General features: G+C 41.0%; 1 protein-coding gene across 1 annotated transcript in view; it reads right to left on the reverse strand.

Moving 5' to 3' along the window:
- Window positions 1-2,895: 2,895 nt before the first annotated feature.
- Window positions 2,896-21,988, reverse strand: part of LOC128698997 (kin of IRRE-like protein 1) — a 199,845-nt gene continuing 180,752 nt past the window's right edge. The window contains exons 6-9 of the mRNA XM_070096766.1: window positions 10,796-10,968; window positions 10,059-10,188; window positions 7,457-7,615; window positions 2,896-4,107 (exon numbers count right to left, since the gene is read on the reverse strand). Of these exons, the coding sequence (XP_069952867.1) occupies window positions 7,476-7,615; window positions 10,059-10,188; window positions 10,796-10,968 (443 nt within the window). The 3' untranslated portion in view covers window positions 2,896-4,107; window positions 7,457-7,475. The remainder of the gene's footprint in view (window positions 4,108-7,456; window positions 7,616-10,058; window positions 10,189-10,795; window positions 10,969-21,988) is intronic.

Genomic DNA, 21,988 nt, shown 5'->3' on the forward strand with positions numbered 1-21,988 from the left:
GTTACTGCCTTCATGACTGTGTTTCTGCTTTCATGACCTTGTTACTGCCTTCATGAGTGTGTTTCTGCTTTCATGACCTTGTTACTGCCTTCATGAGTGTGTTTCTGCTTTCATGACCTTGTTACTGCCTTCATGAGTGTGTTTCTGCTTTCATGACCTTGTTACTGCCTTCATGAGTGTGTTTCTGCTTTCATGACCTTGTTACTGCCTTCATGAGTGTGTTTCTGCTTTCATGACCTTGTTACTGCCTTCATGAGTGTGTTTCTGCTTTCATGACCTTGTTACTGCCTTCATGAGTGTGTTTCTGCTTTCATGACCTTGTTACTGCCTTCATGAGTGTGTTTCTGCTTTCATGACCTTGTTACTGCCTTCATGACTGTGTTTCTGCTTTCATGACCTTGTTACTGCCTTCATGACTGTGTTTCTGCTTTCATGACCTTGTTACTGCCTTCATGAGTGTGTTTCTGCTTTCATGACCTTGTTACTGCCTTCATGACTGTGTTTCTGCTTTCATGACCTTGTTACTGCCTTCATGACTGTGTTTCTGCTTTCATGACCTTGTTACTGCCTTCATGACTGTGTTTCTGCTTTCATGACCTTGTTACTGCCTTCATGAGTGTGTTTCTGCTTTCATGACCTTGTTACTGCCTTCATGACTGTGTTTCTGCTTTCATGACCTTGTTACTGCCTTCATGACTGTGTTTCTGCTTTCATGACCTTGTTACTGCCTTCATGACTGTGTTTCTGCTTTCATGACCTTGTTACTGCCTTCATGACTGTGTTTCTGCTTTCATGACCTTGTTACTGCCTTCATGACTGTGTTTCTGCTTTCATGACCTTGTTACTGCCTTCATGACTGTGTTTCTGCTTTCATGACCTTGTTACTGCCTTCATGACTGTGTTTCTGCTTTCATGACCTTGTTACTGCCTTCATGAGTGTAGTTTTGCTTTCATTACTGCCTTCGTGGATGTGTTTCTTCTTTCGTGTATATGATTCTTCTATCATGATTGTTTCTCTCAAAAATTTGAGGTGGAATGTCTTTAGAGGACCCTCACTTGAAGGGGGGTGACTTGATGCTGGTGAAGGGCTCTAGATCCAAGGAGCTGGCTCAACATTAATAACAATAATTATTAATTTTCTTTAGTTGAAAAAAAAGTTAAACATATTAAAGGTCAAATTTTGACATGTGCACATTAGTACTACCATGTGCACATTAGTACTACCATGTGCACATTAGTACTACCATGTGCACATTAGTGTGTGCAAATTGTAGTATGTGTACATGGCAATCTGCTTGTCCAAGGTTATTAAAAAAAATTCCAGCTTTGATGAAAAATTTGTTTTAGAGATATATTAAAATGATATTTCGTAGCTAGATCGGTAGCGCACTCGGCTCGCACACTGATGTCCGGGGGTCGATCCCCGGTACGGGTGGAAACATTAGGACGTGTTTCCTTAATATACCTGCAGTTCAATATTTACCCATCAGTAAAATGGGTACTTGGGTAGTAACAGACTGGTGTGGGTTGCATCCTGGGGCAAAATTGATCTAATTTGCTCGAAATGCTCCGAATAACCAGGGGCTTTCTGTACAGTATGTCACTGATGTCAGCTATGCCTACATACCTTGTACATGTACTTGTACAAATAAAGGTTATTATTATTATTATTATTATTATTATTATTATTATTATTATTATTATTATTATTATTATTATTATTGTTACTATTATTATTATTATTATTATTATTATTATTATTATTATTATTATTATTATTATTATTATTATTATTATTATTATTGTTAGTAGTAGTAGTAGTAGTAGTAGTAGTATCTTTACTCGTTGAGCTCTGGGAGAAAAGGTGTCAGAGACCTTTTGAGCCCCGTTGAGCACGGGAACACATCGTTGTTCTAACTTTCTTCCTCCTGTGGGAAACGACACTTTCGTACAGCTCAGGACATTTATTACGGGAAACATTTCGCCCTGAGGGTGGATCATCACTCCCAATAATTCCTTAGAAGTGAGGAATCCAAAAGAGGTTAAACGCAAGTGTCCTTTCTTTTGCACATTATGTCAGTGTTACCAAACCAATTACAAAATTCTTCCTTCTGTTGCAGGAGTAATCAACCTTTTAACTATTCCAGACCTTCAGTGGATTACCCAATATATCCTCATACTCTGCCAGTCCTATGAAGTGCCAGTATGACGTCAGAAGATGTCAATAACTTGGTTTCACTCGACATATGGATTGCTAGGAACAGAACAGCTGATAGATTATTCTCTTCTAACCACTTCTTATTTTAAATTGTTCAGAGATCGAGTATTTTACCCACATCATTTGCATGTCATATACACAAGGGGTTTAGACAACCCCGGTATGAGAGATGAATATAAAGATTATTAGGATTATTAAAAATGCGTGTACACTGAGAGGTAATCAGTGTATATGCAATTATATTAATCATGATTATTAATTAATTAATAATTACAAATAAATATTTCTTCCCCTAACTCTTCAAAATATATCTGGTCTATGATATGCCTTCAGAAAAACTCACCTTGAATAATACCCTCAGTAAGATTTGTCAGGAAACAGGATAAGTGTTTCTTGGCTCGGGTCTTATATGATGAACCGCCGTTGGAGCTTCTGGACATCTGACCTAGGCCTTCCCCTGGCTTACCGGTCCACCCCTTTAAAAATTTTGGTTATAGTTATAACCATTTTGTATTAATAAGGAAATCAAAAGTATTGGTTTATATTTAAGTAATGTATTTAAAACGATTTATTTTCAAAATATATACATATTTATATATTAGAGATATCAGAGGTAAGAAAAACAATGTGAAAATGACTTGAGGAATATACATTATACATGTTTCTGTTCCACTTTCAGACACCACCTGTGGTGACCCCATCTGTCTGTTACTCATAGTAACAGACAGATGGTCCTGATCTGTCTTCATTTTTCAGAACTCGCTCACCATTTTTCTCGTTGTTAGTATGTCACACAGGTGGGCGAAACGTCGTCAACAAAGGTCCCATATAAATATATTTATGTCGGTATCTCATTCCAATACCTACTCTTTCTGTTTCAAACGTTGAAATCCAGTCTGGTCATTTGGTTACAGAGTCCCGTATGATGGGACTAAGAAGTCTATTCTCATTAATACATGAGTATAGATCATTCCAGGTCAGATTTGTCAATATTGTCAAGGCAGCTGAACCTATTCGAAATGCTTGTTGCCACGACTTAAAGTGACAGATCTGGAGCTGTCAAGATAAAGTTCTTCGAACTGGCTTCAGGAACTTATGATCAAGCTGAGTGCTTTTTGACTTTATCCATAGGACCTATGACCTTTTCTTTATGTCATGTAGAGTGACATGTCTTCGTAACTTCGTGACACGCCGATGGACATGGCTTCATGTAGGCTGAGCTGCTTCTAAAGCCTGTAACATGACCATGAGCATGCAGACATGGTCATATTTCCGAGAGTTGACATGGTTCACAAGCGATGACCAAGATTCAGGATCTTGTGAAGCAAACTAGTTGGGTTATTGAGGCTAGGACTTTTGGTAGTTTCAATTTAGGTTGGATAAATATATGAGTGAGAGGGGTTGGATTTGAGTGGGACTTGCAAATGAGTGGATAGAGTTATCAGAGCTTATTTCTTGGGTAGCATTGAAGATTGGGTTTGGCAAATGCTTTTTTAGTGGGATGGATTGTAAAGGACCTGCTTAGTATGGGCCAACAGGCCTGCTGCAGTGATCCTCTTTTCTTATGTTTTCATGTTTAACCAGATTTGGGACCGTGGAAATGAGATCAGAACCGGTGCCACTAACTGCTTTCACGAGAGGAGAGATTATCTGCTTTCGTGACTTATAACAAGACGTGAAAGTGACCGTGGTTTGACTCTGGAACCTGGAAGATGACTTGTAAGTTGAGCAGGCTTCAAGGAGCCTATTAGGAAACCAGCCTTCATGACCAGTAACCAGGCTCAGGGACATATGGTGAGAAGTGCTTCACAGTGTGCATGACTCATCGGCTTCCAGGATTATTGGGTCCAAACATGCAGGTCGACATGTCTTCCTCGGCATCATTTCATCTGTAAACAAAAGCAAACAAATGATTAATTATATCTCATTAGGAAAAGTTCTTTCCACCACTTAAATTACATCCAGCCACCCACACACTCACTAATTTGTTGTCGTGTCAACAGCCTTGTAAGTTTGTCTTATCTTACCAGACTTGAGGGATAATTTAAACTTTTCTAGCTAGCAGCTGGCTAACTTAAGTTCACCCCAGGCTGGGTGAAGACGAGACTTGAAGGTCAGAGTAGGTTAAAGAATCGTTGTATCATTTGCTTGCTTTGAAACTCTCTTTTTTAGTCTTGAATTGTTATAATAATAATAATAACAATAATAATAATAATAATAATAATAATAATAATAATAATAATAATAATAATAATAATATTATTATTATTATTATTATTATTATTATAATATATAAAATTATTATTATTATTATTAATATTATTATAATATATAAAATTATTATTATTATTATTATTATTCTTTTTCTTTCAACACACCGGCCGTATCCCACCGAGGCGGGGTGGCCCAAAAGGAAAAACGAAAGTTTCTCCTTTTACATTTAGTAATATATACAGGAGAAGAGGTTACTAGCCCCTTGCTCCCGGCATTTTAGTCGCCTCTTACAACACGCATGGCTTACGGAGGAAGAATTCTGTTCCATTTCCCCATGGAGATAAGAGGAAATAAACAAGAATAAGAACTAGAAAGAAAATAGAAGAAAACCCAGAGGGGTGTGTATATATGTGCTTGTACATGTATGTGTATTATGTATTAGCAAGACGTACCTGAAAACTTATTATTATTATTATTACTTATTACCTCCCTGGGCGGTTGCTGTCTACCAACCTACTACCTAGGATTATTATTATTATTATTATTATTATTATTATTATTATTATTCGTTAGCTTTTCTATGTATTTCTGCGCTTCCAGCAAACTTTTTACTCATCTACCGCTACTCATCTACTGGTAATATTCCTTTACTAGCAATATTGCCAAACAAGTAGAAACAACATTATTGCCACGACGCAAGGACTGTCACCTTCCTAAGACTATAACCACACACGCAGTACTAACGTTGTTTTCACAGTAAATACACTGTTACCACGCCAAGTAATGTAATACCATCACCACACACATAAAATAAAAAATTACCATACAGTGCTGACAATATTGCCATACAAATAGTACTGACAGCATTACCATACACGCAGTAACTGCAGTATTACCACACAGAAACTACAGCATTACCACACAAGCAGTAGCTGCAGTATTACCACACAAGCGGTAAGTACAGTATTACCACACAAGCAGTAACTGCAGCATTACCACACAAGCGGTAAGTGCAGTATTACCACACAAGCGGTAAGTGCAGTATTACCACACAAGCGGTAAGTGCAGTATTACCACACAAGCAGTAACTGCAGTATTACCACACAAGCGGTAAGTGCAGTATTACCACACAAGCAGCAACTGCAGTATTACCACACAAGCGCTAAGTGCAGTATTACCACACAAACAGTAACTGCAGTATTACCACACAAGTGGTAAGTGCAGTATTACCACACAAGCGGTAACTGCAGTATTACCACACAAGCAGTAAGTGCAGTAATACCACACAAGCGGTAAGTGCAGTATTACCACACAAGCAGTAACTGCAGTATTACCACACAAGCGGTAAGTGCAGTATTACCACACAAGCAGTAATTGCAGTATTACCACACAAGCGTTAAGTGCAGTATTACCACACAATCAGTAACTGCAGTATTACCACACAAGCGGTAAGTGCAGTATTACCACACAAGCAGTAACTGCAGTATTACCACACAAGCTGTAAGTGCAGTATTACCACACAAGCAGTAACTGCAGTATTACCACACAAGCGGTAAGTACAGTATTACCACACAAGCAGTAAGTGCAGTATTACCACACAAGCGGTAAGTGCAGTATTGCCACACAAGCAGTAACTGCAGTATTACCACACAAGCGGTAAGTACAGTATTACCACACAAGCAGTAACTGCAGTATTACCACACAAGCGGTAAGTGCAGTATTACCACACAAGCAGTAACTGCAGTATTACCACACAAGCGGTAAGTGCAGTATTACCACACAAGCAGTAACTGCAGTATTACCACACAAGCGGTAACTGCAGTATTACCACACAAGCAGTAACTGCAGTATTACCACACAAGCGTTAAGTGCAGTATTACCACACAAGCAGTAACTGCAGTATTACCACACAAGCGGTAAGTGAAGTATTACCACACAAGCAGTAACTGCAGTATTACCACACAAGCGGTAAGTACAGTACTGCCACACAAGCAGTAACTGCAGTATTACCACACAAGCGGTAAGTGCAGTATTACCACACAAGCAGTAACTGCAGTATTACCACACAAGCGGTAAGTGCAGTATTACCACACAAGCAGTAACTGCAGTATTACCACACAAGTGGTAAGTGCAGTATTACCACACAAGCAGTAACTGCAGTATTACCACACATTCAGTAACAACATTACAGCCACACAAGCATCAGTAGTACTTTAAGCTGTTTGTGCCTAGAGTTTAAATTGTCACCCAAAAAACCATACGCTTTGTTTCTGAAGAATATACATTTATGTATAAACATCGAGTTTGAGCCGTGGCTCTGGAGGGTCCAGAGGTTCCATGAATATTGAAACTTTCTTTTTCGTTCTACACTTCAAACATTAGACGATTTTTATATATCGAGTTATCTCTTAGCGGTTTTGTACTTTTCACTGTATTTAGAGCAAATGGTCACTGGTAACGGCAGCTATGGTGGACAGAGACAATATTTTGCTGTGATATTAACAATGATGAATGATTCCAACTTCAGATTTTGTCTGTTGTTACCGAAGAGACTGACCCAGCCCAAGTCTGTTATGTTGATGTCCGCTACATTGATGGTTAGCTGTTTGATAACCTTTATTGCAGTAATTTCCATGTTTTATCTCCTTATTTTACACTGTCTACCACCTTATTTTAACTCTGTCGCTCTAATTTGTACCATCCACCGACTTATTTTCTCAGTTTATAGTGTGATGAAAAAAATCTTTCTCTTAAGCTGACTCCTGTGAACACTCTTTGGAATTGTTACTGATACTTTCACACTCACATACACACACACACACACACACACACACACACACACACACACACACACACACACACACACACACACACACACACACACATACATACAGCAGTACATTTGCCACACAGTCAGATCCTAGATTTGGGATCTGGCTGTGTGTCAAAAACACTGTGTACGTTGATGCAGAGTGCTCTGGTTCGACTCCGTCTGTCTACTGAGAGATAGTGTAAATATCATACCTTCAACAGAGCTTGGATGCTAAGAAAGTAGGTCCATAAGCCAGCCACGGAGAATCACAGCAACTGCTACCACGATTGGAAGAGCGCTACCGCCTACACCAGGGTGGCAGAGGGCGGCCAGACTGATGCCGCCCTGGTACACCGCCGCCCTCAGCTCATCTGCTGCCGCCCATCACAGACACAAGAGGATTAGTTGACGTTGTAACTAGTTCTGGTAAAAGCTGAAGAAAAAGACTCCTGAAGAGGGGGAGGTGTTAATGTTATGAAAGTTGTGGAAAAGAGAAATACTGACTTAATTGTTCAGAAGTCCAGGAACTGCTGACCTGAATGTTTAAAAGATCAGCAACTACTCAGCGTATATATACCGAAAGGTGTATATCTTTTGATATATATATATATATATATATATATATATATATATATATATATATATATATATATATATATATATATATATATATATATATATATATATATCGTGCCGCTGAATATGTAAAACTGGTCAATTAGCAAGAACTCATTTAAAATTAAGTCCTTTCTAAAATTTTCTCTTATACGTTTAAAAATATATTTTTTCATTAATGTTGATGTAAAAATTTATAATTTTGCTCCAAAAGGAACTTAGAAAACTTACCTAACCTTATTATAACAAGCGCAATTTATTTTAGCCTAACCCAGATTTGTTTGCAATAATTTAATACTAAACAAACACAGTGAAATATATTTTTTCGTTAGGTTCAGAATGATTTTGGCGAAATTATTGCATACACAAATTTTCACTTGTCCTATATGGCAAGATGAGGGTTGCTACTTAAGTCAAGATCGCAAGTTCTGCCTATTCGGCACGACATATATATATATATATATATATATATATATATATATATATATATATATATATGCAAGGAATTCGCGAGAGCATGCGAAATATACACAAACACTGATCTCTGGCTGAAGGAGACTCGAACCTACGAACCTTAGGACAAGGTACGCAGTGCTTTACCAATCTACCCACACTGGACAATACCTTGGCGTGTAGCATGCGCTACACGTTTGATCCAAGGCAGCCAGCTTTCAGGGAGAAGGCTTACAGCTTTTCATCTCATCCCCTGCATGCATCAGCCTTACTAGAGATTTGAATTCCTTGCATTGTTCAAATCTCTAGTAAGGCTGATGCATGCAGGGGATGAGATGAAAAGCTGTAAGCCTTCTCCCTGAAAGCTGGCTGCCTTGGATCAAACGTGTAGCGCATGCTACACGCCAAGGTATTGTCCAGTGTGGGTAGATTGGTAAAGCACTGCGTACCTTGTCCTAAGGTTCGTAGGTTCGAGTCTCCTTCAGCCAGAGATCAGTGTTTATATATATATATATATATATATATATATATATATATATATATATATATATATATATATATATATATATATATATATATATACTCCAAGAGCTGTATATCTCTCGCTGCGTATACCCCCAGGACTGCGTATATCAGATTGCATAAACCCCAATTTTAGGATTCAATTATTATTGACTGCTAGTGTTTAGGTTACATGCAACCTTAATGACCATCGTGCAACTGAGAGGCTTTATACCCAACGATCCAGCCAATCCAGGTCAATCACATCCATTTCAACTAATTGTTGACGAGTGTTTAGAATGTCGGATGGGGGATTTGATTCTACGATTTGAATCCAAATGGCGTATTCATTCCACTCTCTTGAGAGCTTTGTCACGTTATCATGACTTGATCAAGCTGTACACAGAGTGAAACCTTGTCACAGTTAAGCTTAATCTGTAGTCTATTGATTTTCATCGGTTTCCGAATTATTGCAGGGATTTACAATGTACAGAAAAAGGGGACACAACGCGCTTAGTTGTATCCCACAAAAAAAGCTGGGTATAAATAGGTAATTTCCCACACAATGCAGTTCTCATACTCAATAAATTTCTCATTAGCAAGTTGTGCCAATACGTGTTCAAAAGTGGTCACCCATAAATTAAAAGTTGACTGAGCGAATACAAACGCTGCTCATGATTCAGTCAATATTACCTCAAACAATCCAGTACAGAGAAATTCCTCCATTAATTATATTGGAGGATATATCATCACTGTCTCCTGTTTTATTCATCTTTTTTTGTAGTTTTGGAATCATTTTTTTTATTTTTTTTTTATTCTGTTAGGGCAAGGGTTTCCAACCTGTTGTGCCGCACCCCCACGGGGTAGGAGATGGCGTTTCAGGGGATGGGAGATGGCATTTCAGGAGGTGTGGCAAAGTCCAAATGAAAAACATAATTCCGTTTATTTTACAAAAATCTGTTCTAATTGCTCGATTTATATTTGTATTTCATGCAAATGTGATATTATTTTTGTAGAGGATACAACATTAATCACATATTTTCTAGGGGTGTCTAAAATATTTTTTAGGAGTTAGTTAACTATAAAGATATGTGTACGAAGATATAATACTAATTTAACTCGATTTAATCTTCCCAAAACTAATCCATATCTAATTTTAAATGGCATATGCAGATAAATAGGCATAACTTCGTAATGCACAAAAAATTTCACGTACCACACATGTTCCTGTACCGTAAAACCTACCGTTGTTGACATGGACGGACACAGATGCTGTGGGAGCGTTGACGGGGACGCAGGTGTAGTTTCCAGAATCTGATTCCTTTACTGCTGAGAGAAGCAGCCGAGATGTGGTCTGCTCCCCTGACTTCTCCACCTGAAGGAGGCGGAATCAGTGATTATATTAAGGTATCGTAGCTGGCGATTAGTTTATGGAAGATCGAACCTTCATCGTTCCTTACGCTGAATGACAAATTTAGTGTAGGAGCAATTAGCGAATATAATTAGGTATAGTGAGTATCCAGTAGTTAGAAGCAACAAGTGAGTATAATTAGGGGCAATAAGGCAGTATAGTTAGGTATGTGATTAGCGTAATTGTTAAAAGGAAAGTGACATAAAAACCCTGGAGATAGAGAAAAAAATCAGGATGAGAAACGGCTATCATGGCTAGAGTCTAGAAGGAGACACTACTGTGCTGAAGAAATGTAATTCTAGCCATTACGGTGAGAAACTAGTGGCATAAATATTGTTGTAGCCTTGATGGCGAGACAATAGTGACCTGAAGAAAAGTAATTCTGGCCTGGAGGACGGAACTAATTTGAACAAATTCCAATTGTAAAATACAGAGCTGTAGTTGTAATATATAAGGAGAATACAGTAATGATACACAACAATATCTGGAGAAAGCTATCTCTAATCAGGAGGGTAAAAGTACTGAGAAGAGAAATAAGGAAGTTTTTAACTTCAACGACGAGAATACTAACCTGAAGGGAAATGCCACCTCTTGGAGAGTCGTAGTCCAGGACACTGTGGTCGTGGTACCAGAGAACAGCCGTGGGCGGTGCGCGGGTGTGAGTAACAACACACTCTAGAGAGAGGGAAGATCCAGCCTGTAGGAACCTCGCTCCTCCGCCCACGATGTGGGTCCCGTACTCTCCTGTAGGAAGATGTGGGTCAGTACACTACTGCTGGAGGTATGGGCGTTTTGGCTCTCCTTCATTGTGGGTTTTAGTTACCTCTGAGGAGCTAAAGAAAAAAGAACTTAATACTTTACGTAATCCATTATTGTATATAATATAATATGCAATTTAACCACAGTAAAAGGTAATTAAATTCCAAGAACTATCATGATCCCTTCGTCACATTGTCAAAGTATAATTTCTGGTAAATAAGGTCGAGTCATCCTGATATTGCTAGGAATTTAATTGTTACTGATGTTAAATTTTATACTAAGATAATATTTGTCTCGTATGCCGGAGAAAATATATTTATTGGGTCGTTTCGCTTCTCTAACCTTTGCATTAATTGATCAACACGGGGAAGTAAGTATAATGGCACGACCTTAAAATTTCATGTCTGTTTGCACCCGTTGATGGCATTTTTAGCAACTTGTTTAGAAAGTCACCTATTGCTTCTGTTGTCCGTATCATTACTTTCACTTCCATCACTCCTGTCACTTTCTACTACTCCTTTCACCTCCCATCACTCCTGTCACTTTCTATTACTCCTTTCGCCTCCCATCACTCCTATCACTTTCTATTACTCCTTTCACCTCCCATCACTCCTGTCACTTTCTATTACTCCTTTCACCTCCCATCACTCCTGTCACTTTCTATTACTCCTTTCACCTCCCATCCCTCCTGTCACTTTCTATTACTCCTTTCACCTCCCATCACTCCTGTCACTTTCTATTACTCCTTTCACCTCCCATCACTCCTATCACTTTCTATTACTCCTTTCACCTCCCATCCCTCCTGTCACTTTCTATTACTCCTTTCACCTCCCATCACTCCTGTCCCCATCATTCCTGTCATCTCCATCAATACCACCACGCTCTGGGGTACATGAAAGGGCTCCTTCATATTGGCACTGCTCTCCCAAGAGAGTCTTCCTGCCCATCAAGGCGAACTTTACAGTAATCAGACATCACCTGCCATCTTCAAGACAACACATCTCACCTCACTGACAAACTTTCCTTCGTGTGTTGTGTATATTATGGTATAATTATAAGTGGAGGAAATATATTGCCTCAGAAACGAAGATACAGGGACAGGTTATAGGAGAAGTTTCTATTGGGGTAAGTTTCTCGCAAAGTGTACAGTGTAGAGTGTCTTTTGAATCCAGTTATATCGTGCTTGAAGTAATCCCTCTATTCAGAAGGTAGACCTGTGTTTGTCTCCCAGTTAGCAAATGGAGTATCGAGCATTCAACACTCAGTGAGCTGAATGAGGGCTAAGCGATTAGCATAAAATAAACTTATTAACAAATATACCACTCCGATAATCTGCTTTCAGCTTTGATGAGCTTAACCTAGTTATTACAGGAGCTTGTTAAGAAATGCCAAATATTAATACAGATTGTAAGGTATTATCTGTGATTCCCATGTCATTTATAATACGTTAATATCAATGTTAATCAGTAAGAATATTACTCAATGTTTACTTAAAAGTGTGAAATAAGGATAATTCTTGTGTAAAACAGTAATGAGAAATATTTGTCTAAAGTACGAGATTGAATGTGTGTGTGTACTCACCTATTTGTGGTTGCAGGGGTCGAGTCATAGCTCCTGGCCCCGCCTCTTCGCTGATTGCTACTAGGTCCTCTCTCTCCCTGCCCCATGAGCTTTATCATACCTCGCCTTAAAACTATGTATGGTTCCCGCCTCCACTACGTGTGTGTGTGTGTGTGTGTGTGTGTGTGTGTGTGTGTGTGTGTGTGTGTGTTACAAAAAACGCGATTCTAAAAGCTTAGAGATCTCCAGTGAATACTAGAAAGGACTGCCCGTCTAGCACCAGCCTGTTACTGGGTTTTCGTAACAATTAGTCAGTATCCTTGTTCAATTATCCATTAGAATTCAGTATGATTCAATAGTGCTTCAGGATTACAACTGGTAGGCTACTAACTAGAGAAATTAAAATTTAATAAATTTATTAAGTCTAGAGGTATATTATCAAATTAAATTAAATTAATAATGATCAAAATAATAATAATCACTTCCCTCGTGTATAATATTATTGTGCTGAAAGCACATATCACATTTATAATTCTTAAGTACCGTCTGGTACATTAACATTTAATAAGATATTACAAATATGTACAAGTTTGTGTGTAAGTGTGTAAGTGCTCTAAGTAGTTCGCTATGTCTCACGACTCGACTAGACTTAAACAAGTGACTGACAAAGTCCTCAAATAAACTAAGCTCTTGACCAACTGGCAATCAGAACAGTCTGCTTGAACAATAAAAAGAATGCTAAGCCCAATAGCAATATAACAAGCAACTGCGACACAGAATCAGGAACAAGGAGATAATATAGCGACACTAAGTAGGGACCATCAGCAGATCCTCCACAAAAGTCACAAAACTCCCATACTACTGAATCTAAGTTCAGCATAAGAAAATCCCCGACTGTGATAATACACAGATACCAGTACAAGTTAGGTCAGAAGCTACAGTTCAGGACCTGAGTTGCTCAAAGTGTCTATGAGACACACAACCTCAGTATAACGTCGAAAATCACTAAGTCTATACAATGTTCTGTGAACAGAGTTCTACAGAGCTAACAAGAATAATGAGACAGACAATCTGTCCAACCACCAAGAGAGTCTAGACCAGACTGAATACTTCAGGCGAGGTGAGGACACCCCCCCCTCGATCACGTGATAGCTCCGTGGACAGCTGCTGCTCAGTAACAGAAGCCGGCAGTCTAACGAGCAAAGAGCGATAATTACAGTAGTTACACAATCAAGACTTGAACTTTGAGCACATACCCCTCAAGGAAGGTTCCTTGATGTTGGTGAGGGGCTCTTGATTTAGGGAATTAGATCTGTGCTCCAGTTCCCCGAATTAAGCCTGAATGCCTTCCACATCCCCCCTCCCAGGCGCTGTATAATCCTCCGGGTTTAGCGCTTCCCCCTTGATTATAATAATAATAATTTGAGCACATAATATATGTGTTACATCCTACCTATCAACAGGTAACTAAGTCAAATAATATTATAAAGTAATATATTCACGATTTAGCTATTATCGCAAATATAAGCAGTATAAAATTATACGAAAAGGTAATATACATGTAATATACATTATATACATTATATATATTGCAACCTATTCAGGGGTTGCAACAGTGTGTATGTGTGTGTGTGTTTGTTTGTGTGTGTGTGTGTGTGTGTGTGTGTGTGTGTGCGTGTGTGTGTGTGTGTGTGTGTGTGTGTGTGTGTGTGTGTGTGTGTGTGTGTGTGTGTTTGTGTGTGTGTGTACTCACCTATTTGTACTCACCTATTTGTGGTTGCAGGGGTCGAGTCCTAGCTCCTGGCCCCGCCTCTTCACCGGTTGCTACTAGGCCCTCTCTCTCCCCGCTCCATGAGCTTTATCAAACCTCGTCTTAAAACTGTGTATGGTTCCTGCCTCCACTACGTCATTTTCTAGGCTATTCCACTGCCTTACAACTCTATGACTGAAGAAATACTTCCTACTATCTCTCTGACTCATTTGTGTCTTCAACTTCCAATTGTGGCCTTTTGTTTCTGTGTCCCCTCCCTGGAACATCCTGTCCTTGTCCACCTTGTCTATTCCACTGCATACTCCAGTATGGGCCTGACATACACGGTGTACAGTGTCTTGAATGTCCTTACTAAGGTGTCGGAATGCTGTTCTTTGCCAGGCGCCCATATGCTGCAGCAGTTATCTGATATGTGTGCTTCCGGAGACATGCTCGGTGTTATACTCGTTATATATGTCTCCCCTGACCCTCCTGTCCTCCAGTGTGCCTGGTCAGATTTAATTCTCCTCCTTCACATTTCCCTTAACCCTTCCGTCTTTCTTCATAGGACATTCCCCTTAGCTCTCAGGTATTCTCTGAACTATGCGCCCTTGTTGCAAACCTTTGTCAAAGGCCTTCTTGCAGTCCAAGAAGATGCAATCAACCCACCCCTCTTTCTTGTCTTACTTCTGTTAGTTTATCATAAAACTCCAGAAGGTTTGTGACACAGGATTTGCCTTCCGTGAATCCGTGCTGGTGGCATTTATACTCCTGTTCCGTTCCAGGTGCTCCACCACTCTCCTCCTGATAATCTTCTCCATAATTTTGCATACTATACACGTCAATGACACAGGTCTATAGTTTAGTGCCTCTTTTCTGTCTCCTTTTTTGAAAATGGGAACTACATTTGCTGTCTTCCATACCTCAGGTAGTTGCCCAGTTTCCAGGGATGTGTTGAAGATTGTGGTAAGTGGTGCACAACATATCTGCTCCCTCTCTAAGGACCCATGGAGAGATGTTGTCCGGTCCCATTGCCTTTGAGGTATCGATGTCCCTTAGCAGTTTCTTCACCTCCTCCTCATCTGTATGTATGTCGTCCAAACTTGTTGGTGTATTCCTTGTTGGTGTCCCCATCTGGTCTGTCCCCCCAGAGTCCTTCCTGTCTCTACTGTAAATACTTCCTTAAATCTCGTGTTGAGCTCCTCACATACCTCTTGATCGTTTCTTGTGAGTTCTCCACCTTCTTTCCTCAGCCTTATCACCTGGTCCTTGACTGTTGTCTTCTTCCTAATGTGGCTATACAGCAGTTTCGGGTCAGATTTGACTTTCGATGCTATGTCGTTTTCATACTGTCGCTGGGCCTCCCTCCTTATCTGCGCATACTCGTTTCTGGCTCTTCTACTAATCTCCTTGTTTTCCTGGGTCCTATGCCTCCTGTACCTTTTCCATTCTCTGTCTTGGTCTTCCTATTATTTCTGTTTCCCTTGGGAACAAAACTTTCCTCTGCCTCCTTGCACTTTGTTGCCACATATTCCATCATCTCGTTTACTGATTTTCCTACCATTTCTCTGTCCCACTGAACCTCCTGCAGGAAGTTTCTCATACCTGTGTAGTCCCCCCTTTTATAGTTTGGCCTGTCCCCTTCAGTTCCTGTTACCTTCTCCACTTGTAACTCTACTATATAGTCAAAACTCAGAACCACATGATCGCTAGCTCCAAGGGGCCTCTCGTAAGTGATGTCCTCCACAAGATCCAGTCTTGCTGGCTCATCCTCCCCTCTCTCTCTGGTTGTGTCCCTGACATGTTGATGCATGAGGTTTTGTACCACATCCATCATCTTGGCTCTCCATGTTTCGGGACCCCCATGTGGCTCCAGGTTTTCCCAGTCGAGTTGAAATCGCCCATTACCAGTAACTTTGCTCTGCTCGAGTGAGCTCTTCTTGCCACCTCAGCCAGTTGTCCACCATCACCCTGTTGTTTTCTTCGTACTCCTCTCTTGGCCTCCTGCAGTTCTGTGGTGGGTTATACATCACTCCAATGACTACTTTATGTTCTCCGGACTGAATTGTACCTACAATGTAGTCTCTTTCTCCAACCATTTCCTCAAATCCCCATTGGTGTTTTATGAGCAGTGCAACCCCTCCTCCCCCTCTACTCCTTCTATCTTTCCTCAGGATCTGATATCCTGTTGGGAAGATTGTGTCTGTTATTATCTCAGCGAGTTTTGTTTCTGTGACTGCTATGATGTCTGGGGATTTTTCACTGATTCTTTCATTCCACTCCTCATGTTTATTCATTATTCCATCCGCGCGCGCGTGTGTGTGTGTGTGTGTGTGTGTGTGTGTGTGTGTGTGTGTGTGTGTGTGTGTGTGTGTGTGTGTGTGTGTGTGTGAGTGTGTGTGTGTGTGTGTGTGTGTGTGTGTGTGAGTGTACTCACCTAACTCACCTAATTGTGGTTGCAGGGGTCGAGACTCAGCTCCTGGCCCCCCCTTTTCACCGACCGCTACTAGGTCTTCTCTCCCCTTGCTCCATAAGCTATATCATACCTTGTCTTAAAACTATGTATAGTTCCAGCCTCCATTACATCGCTTGTCAGACTATTCCACTTCCTAACTACTCTATGACTGAAGAAATACTTCCTAACATCCCTTTGACTCATCTGAGTCTTCAGCTTCCAATTGTGACCCCTTGCTTCTGTGTCCATCTCTGAAACATCCTGTCTCTGTCCACCTTGTCTATTCCACGCAATATTTTGTATGCCGTTATTATGTCTCCCCTGACCCTCCTGTCCTCCAGTGTTGTCAGACCTATTTCCCTTAACCTTTCTTCATAGGACATGCTCTGGAACTCGGTGACGTGTTTATACTCACAGTATGGGTCCGTAAAGGTATCTTTCTCCTTGAGTGAGGTTTGCAGTCCATATGCCGCAGCAGTTAAATGGTTAATATGTGCTTTGGCCTCCTCCTAGGCCTATACTCTGTCTGTCTGCTGTCTTCTTTGCCCTCCTCCGATCTTCATGACTTTGCATTTAGCGGGGTTAAATTCTAGGAGCCAGTTTCTGGACCACACATCCAGCCTGTCCAGGTCTCTTTGTAGACCTGTCTGGTCCGCGTCTGATTTAATTCTCCTCATTAACTTCACGTCATCTGCAAACAAGGGCACTTTTGAGTCTATCCCTTCCGTCATGTCGTTCACATATGCCAAGAATAGCACTGGTCCCAGGACTGACCCCTGTGGGACCCCGCTCGTCACTGGCGCCCACTGTGATACCTCATCACGGACCATGACTCACTGTTGCCTCCCTGTTAGGTATTCTCTGATCCATTGCAGTGCCCTTCCTGTTATACGTGCCTGTTCCTCTAGCTTCTGTACTAATCTCTTGTGAGGAACTGTGTCGAAAGCCTTCTCGCAGTCCAAGAAAATGCAATCAACCAACCTCTCCCTCTCATTTCTTACTTCAGTTACCTTGTCATAAAACTCTAGTAGGTTTGTGACACAGGATTTGCCTTTCTGGCTGTCGTTTATAATCATGTTCCGCTCCAGGTGCTCCACAACTCTCCTCCTGATAATCTTTTCCAAGACTTTGCATACTATACATGTCAGTGACACTGGTTTATAATTTAGTGCTTCGTTTCTGTCTCCCTTCTTAAAGATGGGGACTACATTTGCCTTCTTCGATACTTCAGGTAGTTGCCCAGTTTCAAGGGAAGTGTTGAAGATTTTGGTTAGTGGCACATTTAGTGTCCCTGCTCCCTCTCTAAGGACCCATGGAGAGATGTTGTCCGGTCCCACCGCCTTTGAGGTATCAAGGTCACTTAAGAGCTTCTCCACCTCCTCCTCAGTTGTGTGTAATTCATCCATCACTTGTTGGTATATCCCTTGTTGCTGTACCACACTGTTTTGTCTTCCAGTTGTCCCTTCAGCCTCCACTGTAAAAACTTCCTGAAATCTCATGTTCAGTTCCTCACATACCTCCTGGTCGTTTCTTGTAAGCTCCCTACCTTCTTTCCTCAGCCTGATTATCTGGTTCTTGACTGTTGTCCTCCTCCTGATGTGGCTGTAGAGTAGTTTCGGATCAGACTTGACTTTCTATGCTATGTCATTTTCATATTGCTGCTGCGCCTCCCTCCTTATCTGTGCATACTCGTTTCTGGCTCGTCGACTAATCTCTTTATTCTCGTGAGTCCTTTGCCTTCTGTACTTTTTCCATTCTATAGAGCACTTCGTTTTTGCCTCCCTGCACCTTCGGGTAAACCAAGGGCTTGTTCTGTGTTTCCCATTATTTCTGTTACCCTTGGGAACAAACTTTTCCTCTGCCTCCTTGCATTTTGTTGTTACAAAGTCCATCATTTAGTTTACTAATTTTCCTACCAACTCCTGTCCCCACTGAACTTCCTGCAGGAAGATCCTCATTCCTGTGTAGTCCCCCCTTTTATAGTTTAGCTTTTCCCTTTCTACTCCTGTTACCCTCTCCACTTTTAGCTCCACGATGTATTCAAAGCTCATAACTGCGTGATCACTAGCTCCAAGGGGCCTTTCATATGTTATGTGCTCAGTGTCTGAGCTACTCAGGGTGAACACGAGGTCCAGTCTTGCTGGTTCATCCTCCCCTCTCTCTCTCTCTGGTAGTATCCCTAACATGTTGGTGCATGAGATTTGCCAGCACCACATCCATCATCTTGGCTCTCCATGTTTCGGGACCCCCACGTGGCTCCAGGTTTTCCCAATCAATCTCCCTGTGATTGAAGTCGCAAATGACCAGTAACTTCGCTCTACTTGAGTGAGCCATTCTTGCCACCTCAGCTAGAGTGTCCACCATTGCTCTGTTGCACTCATCATATTCCTCTCTTGGCCTCCTGCAGTTCTGTGGTGGGTTATACATCACTGCAATGTGTGTGTGTGTGTGTGTGTGTGTGTGTGTGTGTGTGTGTGTGTGTGTGTGTGTGTGTGTGTGTGTGTGTGTGTGTGTGTGTGTGTGTGTGTGTGTGTGTGTGTGTGTGTGTGTGTGTGTGTGTGTGTGTGTGCGTGTGTGTGTGTGTGAGAAACAGGATGGGTGAGTCCTCTCGAATCTGTAGTGAACTCTCAATATATTTTAACCAAACTATCAGTTACCATGGGCATGACCTCCCTAATGATGTGTGGCGAGGCGAGGAACCTCCCTCATATTATTAAACACATGTTGATGCTTAAAAATTTCTGCCATTATTTTTCACACACACGCACACACACACACACACGGACACACACACACACACACACACACACACACACACACACACATACACACACACACACACACACACACACACACACACACACACACACACACACACACACACACACATATATATATATATATATATATATATATATATATATATATATATATATATATATATATATATATATATATATATATATATATAGTGAGAGAGATAGAGGAAGTATATATAATGAAACAAATTTTCGTCTTAGGAATCTTAAAGATATGCATAAAAGAAATACCATAGAATTGGTAAACGCCTTTCCTTATGTCTCCAAACTCGTTATTCTCAATCTACATCATCACAGTAAACCTGATTATGCATGAGGCTCCACCATGGCAACCTATTAAGGAAGAATAAAACCAAACAAGGTAGAATAAACCACCAAGGTAAGGTGACCCACCATGGCGGAAAACATTTATTTTTTATTCTGGTTATACTCATTAGTTCCAGAGAAAGAGGTAATTAGCCCTTGGTATTTTATTTCATGCATAATATCGTGTTTGAAGATTAATGTGCGGTGTGAGTATTATGCAGAGAATAAGAAGGGGAGAAATTAGAAGATTGGTGGTTTGAAGGGTGTAATTCACGGAGCGGAAGAGGGGTTGTTGAGGTGGCCTTGTTATTAAGAAAGACTACTGGAATAGTGCTTAATCAAGAGGGGGGTATCAATAGGTAGGAAAGACTTGCCGGCTGGAGAATTCCAGGGGCCCACAGGAAAATAACTATCAGAACGGCTGGAACTGATGGCTCTCATGTACACACACGATCAGAAAAGTAATTAGTGTTGCAAGGCGTCCATTTTACACGGAAGCGTCTAAGGAAGGGCTGGAAGGATCGACTGAAAAGATTTTTTGAGTGGAAGGGAGGTGCTGGAGATGCTGGAGGTGCTGGAGGTGCTGGGGGTGCTGGAGGTGCTGGAGGTGCTGGAGGTGCTGGAGGTGCTGGAGGTGCTGGAAGTGCTGGAGGTGCTGGAGGCTATAATAAACTGCCCACAGCTAATAAAAATAAGGCACTTCAGTAACGTCCTTATATACATACATATTTTATTATTATTTTTTTTATTACCACACTGGCCGATTCCCACCAAGGCAGGGTGGCCCGAAAAAGAAAAACTTTCACCATCATTCACTCCATCACTGTCTTGCCAGAAGGGTGCTTTACACTACAGTTTTTAAACTGCAACATTAACACCCCTCCTTCAGAGTGCAGGCACTGTACTTCCCATCTCCAGGACTCAAGTCCGGCCTGCCGGTTACCCTGAACCCCTTCATAAATGTTACTTTGCTCACACTCCAACAGCACGTCAAGTATTAAAAACCATTTGTCTCCATTCACTCCTATCAAACACGCTCATGCATACCTGCTGGAAGTCTAAGCCCCTCGCACACAAAACCTCCTTTACCCCCTCTCTCCAACCTTTCCTAGGCCGACCCCTACCCCGCCTTCCTTCCACTACAGACTGATACACTCTTGAAGTCATTCTGTTTCGCTCCATTCTCTCTACATGTCCGAACCACCTCAACAACCCTTCCTCAGCCCTCTGGACAACAGTTTTGGTAATCCCGCACCTCCTCCTAACTTCCAAACTACGAATTCTCTGGTTTATATTCACACCACACATTGCCCTCAGACATGACATCTCCACTGCCTCCAGCCTTCTCCTCGCTGCAACATTCATCACCCATGCTTCACACCCATATAAGAGCGTTGGTAAAACTATACTCTCATACATTCCCCTCTTTGCCTCCAAGGACAAAGTTCTTTGTCTCCACAGACTCCTAAGTGCACCACTCACTCTTTTTCCCTCATCAATTCTATGATTCACCTCATCTTTCATAGACCCATCCGCTGACACGTCCACTCCCAAATATCTGAATACATTCACCTCCTCCATACTCTCTCCCTCCAATCTGATATTCAATCTTTCATCACCTAATCTTTTTGTTATCCTCATAACCTTACTCTTTCCTGTATTCACCTTCAATTTTCTTCTTTTGCACACCCTACCAAATTCATCCACCAATCTCTGCAACTTCTCTTCAGAATCTCCCAAGAGCACAGTGTCATCAGCAAAGAGCAGCTGTGACAACTCCCACTTTGTGTGTGATTCTTTATCTTTTAACTCCACGCCTCTTGTCAAGACCCTCGCATTTACTTCTCTTACAACCCCATCTATAAATATATTAAACAACCACGGTGACATCACACATCCTTGTCTAAGGCCTACTTTTACTGGGAAATAATTTCCCTCTTTCCTACATACTCTAACTTGAGCCTCACTATCCTCGTAAAAACTCTTCACTGCTTTCAGTAACCTACCTCCTACACCATACACTTGCAACATCTGCCACATTGCCCCCCTATCCACCCTGTCATACGCCTTTTCCAAATCCATAAATGCCACAAAGACCTCTTTAGCCTTATCTAA

The sequence above is a fragment of the Cherax quadricarinatus genome, chromosome 55 (genome assembly GCF_038502225.1).
Source record: "Cherax quadricarinatus isolate ZL_2023a chromosome 55, ASM3850222v1, whole genome shotgun sequence".
In the NCBI taxonomy this organism is placed as follows: Eukaryota; Metazoa; Arthropoda; class Malacostraca; order Decapoda; family Parastacidae; genus Cherax; species Cherax quadricarinatus.